The sequence below is a fragment of the Canis lupus genome, chromosome 4 (genome assembly GCF_048164855.1).
Source record: "Canis lupus baileyi chromosome 4, mCanLup2.hap1, whole genome shotgun sequence".
Lineage (NCBI taxonomy): Eukaryota > Metazoa > Chordata > Mammalia > Carnivora > Canidae > Canis > Canis lupus.
The window spans coordinates 87,681,663-87,687,159 of NC_132841.1; the positions used below are offsets into that span (position 1 = coordinate 87,681,663).

The 5,497-nt window shown below is 40.9% G+C and overlaps 1 protein-coding gene across 6 annotated transcripts in view; it reads left to right on the forward strand.

The window, feature by feature from the left end:
* Window positions 1-5,497, forward strand: part of RETREG1 (reticulophagy regulator 1) — a 121,294-nt gene that overhangs the window by 108,974 nt on the left and 6,823 nt on the right. For all 6 annotated transcript variants that reach the window (XM_072825056.1, XM_072825057.1, XM_072825059.1 and 3 more), the window contains 3 exons: window positions 1,511-1,648; window positions 2,451-2,515; window positions 2,756-2,882. In XM_072825056.1, coding sequence (XP_072681157.1) covers window positions 1,511-1,648; window positions 2,451-2,515; window positions 2,756-2,882 — 330 coding nt within the window. The remainder of the gene's footprint in view (window positions 1-1,510; window positions 1,649-2,450; window positions 2,516-2,755; window positions 2,883-5,497) is intronic.

The window sequence follows — 5,497 nt, forward strand, 5'->3', positions numbered from 1 at the left end:
GATACAGGGCAACTGGAAATTCCCACATACCGTTGGTAGGTAGGTAGGTAGAATGGTGTAAACACTTTGGATAACAGTTGGGCAGTTTCTTAAAAACGATCTATGACCCGCCTATCCCATGGCTAGTATCTATTTACCCAAGAGAAATGAAAGTATACATCTACACAAACACTTGCATGCAAATGTTCACAGCACCTTTATCTGCAGTAGCCAAACCCAGAACACAATCCATATGTGCACCCATAAATGTACCAGGAAACAAACTCTAGTATATCCATCCATACAGTGACTGCTCAGCACTAAAGAATTGGCGTATGCAACAATCCGGATCAATCTCCAAATAATTAGATCGAGTGGGAAAAGCCAGGTAAAGAAGAGTATAGAGCGTATGATTCCATCTATACATAATTCAGACTCCTCTTGAACCAATGGCAAAGCACACCCATGGTTGCCTAGGGATGAGGTGGGTCGGGGCAGGGGAAGGCAAGAGAGAGATGAATGGGAAGATGGGGAACCTCTCGGGGGTGAGGGCTATGTTCACTACCTTCATTGTGGTAATGGTTTCTTAGTTCTTTGCACATGTCAAAACTTATGAAATTGTAATACTTTAAACGTGTGCAGTTTATTGTATGTCAAATACAGCTCCAAAGTGCCATTCAAAAAAGTACAGCGGGCCAGCTTCTCCTGAAAAACCTGGTCTGCTGCTGCCACCCTGAGGATGGGATGAGACTCAACTAAGGCTCCCATTTCCCTGTGTTTCTGAACACCAGCTTTTAAAATGTACCTATTCTTCCTTGGTTTCTAGTGATATTTGAGTTTGCAGCTCCTATTTAAAAAGCAAATGGGCACCTTTTCTAACAACACCAAAGGAGTAAACAGTAGGGAATACAACGCATTCGCTCTGTCGGTCTTCACTTTACTATTCCCGATGCCTAGCTCCCGTGGCAGATGATCAAAGCGAAAACCCATTCTCCCGGGTGGAACTCACGTAGAGTATCAGCCCTTGATCTGCCTTGTTGGGGAAGTAAAGGAGGAGAGAGCCAGGGAGAGGCCGGCACAGGCCAGGCATTATTCACAGGGTTTGCATTCGCCTCATTTATTCCTCACGAAACCCCGGATATCATAGGATCATCCCAATATTCCTGGTGAGAGGCTAAGAGAGAATAACTTTCCTCTAGTGAAGAGGCTTATTCGACAAACAAGTAGAGTGCGGATTTTAACCCAGGACTGTTGTCAAGCAAGTGTGTAATCTTTGTGTGAGTGTTGACGGGAAAGCATGAAAGGGAGAAAGTTGATTTGGTGGCAGGTCTTTAAAAACAATGACTGGAAGCAGTGCTCTAGCTACGGGAGGAAGAATAGAAATTAGGAACTTATTTCACAGAGGCACCTCTCTAAGAAAGAACTTGTATTTGTCAGTAAGGGAACGGAAATATTTTTTGTGAAATACTCAGAGGCAGCCTTTTGAAAGGAAGGTCCTCTTACCCACACTCCTCCCTTCTTATTTTTGCAGTGCTGTGTGCATTTTTGTGTCCACTGTTTAAGTGTAATGATATCGGACAAAAAATATACAGCAAAATCAAGTCAGTTCTGCTGAAGCTAGACTTTGGAATTGGAGAATATATTAATCAGAAGAAACGTAAGAGATCTGGTAGGTAAAGTTTGAATTTTAAATTCCACGCGTGGAAGGAGACGTCAGCTGGCTCTTTATTATGAAATCACCTTGAATATATCTCAAGGTGATTTTAGGCTTTTATTACATATATAGACACTAATCCCCTGAAAGTAATGTAGCCTTTGCCTATTTAGGATTTTATGCTTTTCTCAAACATATAAGAAATTGACTTTTTAATCCAAATTGTCGGGGGAAGGAGAAAAGGATTCAATAATTTTATACTTGATATCTATGATTTTCTTTGTCTCACTTGTTTTATTTTGGGGTGGACTATTGCAAAAAAAAAAAAAAAACACGAGGCTAAGAGTGTGGGAGCCACATAAGAGGGGATTAAGAGAACAGGGGAAGGAAAAGGAAACAGAGGACAAGCCAAAGTGATCATTTTTCAGTATTTAACTTGGCCTATGACCTTATAGATTCTCACACTATAGCAAGATCAGAATGGCCTGGAGGGATTATTAAGGCATAGAATTCTGGGCCCCAGAGTTTCTGATTCAGTTGGTGTAGGGTAGGGGGTAGGACCTGAGAATTTGCGTTTCTAAAAAGTTCCTATCAGCGGTGCTGATGCTGCTGGTTCCGGGCCCACGCTACTAGAATCAGTGATATGGACCATTTCCCTTGGAAATCAAACGTTTGCAGATATGTGTGGCATTTAGTTAAATGGAAGCACTGGACAGTGTGAGGAATGTGGGGTCAGGATATCACAGTATAATGGATAAAACACACTGTGTCTAAGCTGGCCAGGAAACTGAAAGCCTCTACATTTTTTTCTCAACAGAAGCAGATAAAGAAAAAAGTCACAAAGATGACAGTGAATTAGACCTTTCAGCTCTTTGTCCTAAGGTATTTTTTGTTTCGTTTTCAATTCGTTCCTGTGTGGTTTGACTATAAACTTACTTTCATGTCCTAAAGCTGAGTGATTTTTCCTAATGGACTCCTCCTGCTTCTCGAAGGTGATTGAACAGTTTCAAAAAAAAAAAAAAAAAAAAAAAAAAAACAGTTTTGGGGGCATTTATATGGAGCCTGCAAAGGATTTCTGTTAGAAGTTTCAAATGTGCCTCTGCTCTCTCCGTCTCACCACAGATCAGCCTCACGGTTGCCGCCAAAGAGCTGTCTGTGTCGGACACAGACGTATCCGAGGTCTCCTGGACTGACAATGGGACCTTCAACCTTTCGGAAGGATACACTCCACAGACAGACACTTCTGATGGTATGCTCACCTTCCCGCTTACTCTTATTTGTGTTCTTAGGAGTACACGTCAGCTGCTGAATGGAGCAACAAAATCTGGTATATCCATGCCGCGGAATACCACTTGGCTCTAAAAACAAAGTACTGATACATGCCATGACCCGGATGAACCTTGAAAACACTGTGCTAAGTGAAGGAAGCCAAACACAAGTCCACATACTGTATAAGTCCATTTATATGAACACGTGGAATAGGCAAATCCACGTGGGACGGAGGGTAGGTTAGTGGCTGCTAGGGGCTTGGGGGAAGACGAATGGTGAGTGGTAATGAGCGTGGGTTTTTTGTAATGATGAGAATGTTCTGGAAGTAGGTAGTGGCGATGGTTGCCCCAAAGCTTTGTGAATATAGTAAATATATTAAAAACCACTGAATGATAAAGGGCAAATTTTATGGTAGATGAATCATATCTGAAAGGCTATTACTTTTTTAAAAGTATGAGAAAAAGATGTAAGGCAGTCCATATCCAAATCTGCCTTTACTTGGAAAACAAATAAGTAGCTGACAGTGAAAACAATGTCTGAAGTGTCTGGTGGCAAATGTCTATTGTTCATGGCAACGGTGGACGGGATGGGGGAAAGAGAGGCACTCATCCCATATATCCAGGGCTAGTCCTCGTTAAAGAGGATTGAAGTGTGGAGGACAGGTTCCCCAAATCCAAAGCTAACTCCACTCATGTTTTTCTTCAAAGTTGGCTTTTAAAAAAGATTTATTTTTTTAATAATTAGGATAAACATAATTTGAAATAGCAATCTTGTGTAGTAACAACTTTTGCTAGTCTCACTGGATTATTTCAAGTCATTTTAGCCATATACTGAAAATATGAGCTTATAATGGAAGATTATGAATTGTTTTATGTGTGTTTTTACAAGCAAGGACATACGTTCTTCTAGAGGAAGGAGGGAGGCTGTACAATGTTTGAAATAAAACAGGCTTGGAGATTGGGACACCCAAGTGTAGTCTTGCTTTTGTCCTTAGCTAATTGTATGGCCTTGAACAGGTGACATAATTTCTGTGGACCTGTGTCCTCACCTTTAAAATGTATTAGAACATTCACGGAGCAACCTAGTGGCTCAGTTGGCAGAGCATGTGACTCCTGATCATGGGGTTGTGAGTTCAAGCCCCACATTGGGCTTAGAGCCTACTTTAAAAAAAAAAGCACTCAAACTGTACAAGCCCTACATTATCAGGATAAGGATAATAAGCCCTTTGTTCGTAAGCATCCTATCTCAGACTTAGACAACAAAAGGGGCATCAATAATCCAACCCACTTAGAAAGTATTAATTAAATTGAAGAGTTCAAGTCACTGTTTTAAAGAGTTAACTGTTGTACTGAAAGATTTTCTATGGAAAGTGAATAACAATGAAATCAGTCTGCCTGCTAACCTGTCATTGCCTTTAAATGTCCCAAATCTTAAAGTGTTCCTGTATGTATTCTGGACACAAATCTGGTAAACGGGGCATAGTTATTTTCAGCGATATTTATAGGAAGCCAAGTGCTTCTATGAGCTCTTAAGTTGAATGTGGAACAGAAGGAGCAATATTTTCTTTCTTTTTTTTTTATGACAGGCAAAGCATTTTATGCACGTGCAAAATATATCTAAAACAAGTTACTTTTTTACAGAACAGTGGTAGTTTCTAACATTTTTTTATGAATTTATTTTTTATTGGTGTTCAATTTGCCAACATATAGAATAACACCCAGTGCTCATCCCATCAAGTGCCCCACTCAGTGAATATTTTCTTTTAATTCCTTGCATTAAACAAACATAGGTTACAGATGCTAAGACATTGCCCTCCATGGAGGAAAATGCTGAGACAGGATAATACCGTTTGTTATACCAGAACCCATGAAAACCTCCAACTGAAATATTTTTAAACTTTTTGATCATACATATCCACACTGGCTTCCAGCTAATACCCTCCCTGGGCCAGGATGAAAGTTTTGTTTACAATGAACATTTAAACCTATTATATATAGGTTTATACACACACACACACACACACACACACACACACACACACACACTGGAATATTACTCAGCCATAAAAAGAATGAAATCTTGCCATTTGCAATGATGTGGATGAAGCTAGAAAGTATTATGCTGATTACCATATGATTTCATCCATCTGTGGAATTTAAGAAGCAAAAAAAAAAATGAGCAAAGGGGAAGAAAGAGAGAGGGAGACCAAGAAACAGACTCTTGAACAGAGAATAGACCCACGGTTTCCAGAGGGGAGGTGGTGGGGCTGGGTGAACTAGGCGACGGGGTGAAGGAGGGCGCGTGTGATGAGCTCGGGGTGTTGTCTGCAAGCGCTGAATCACTAGAGTGAACACCTGAGGCTAACACTCTGTTAACTCACTGGAATTTAAATACAAACTTAGAAAAACTTCAGTCAAGCCTCAAGCTAACGTTAGACAGGTTGGATGTTAAGTCATCACATACCCTGTTTTGTGCTTAAGAGGAAAACTAAAGCCGTAGCGGGGACGTGGGGTCCTGGTGTCCTTGTAGAGAGACGGTGTCCCGCATTCGAAAGGGGTCCAGCCTGTGGCGAAGCTGATTTGCTGGGAGGCCAGT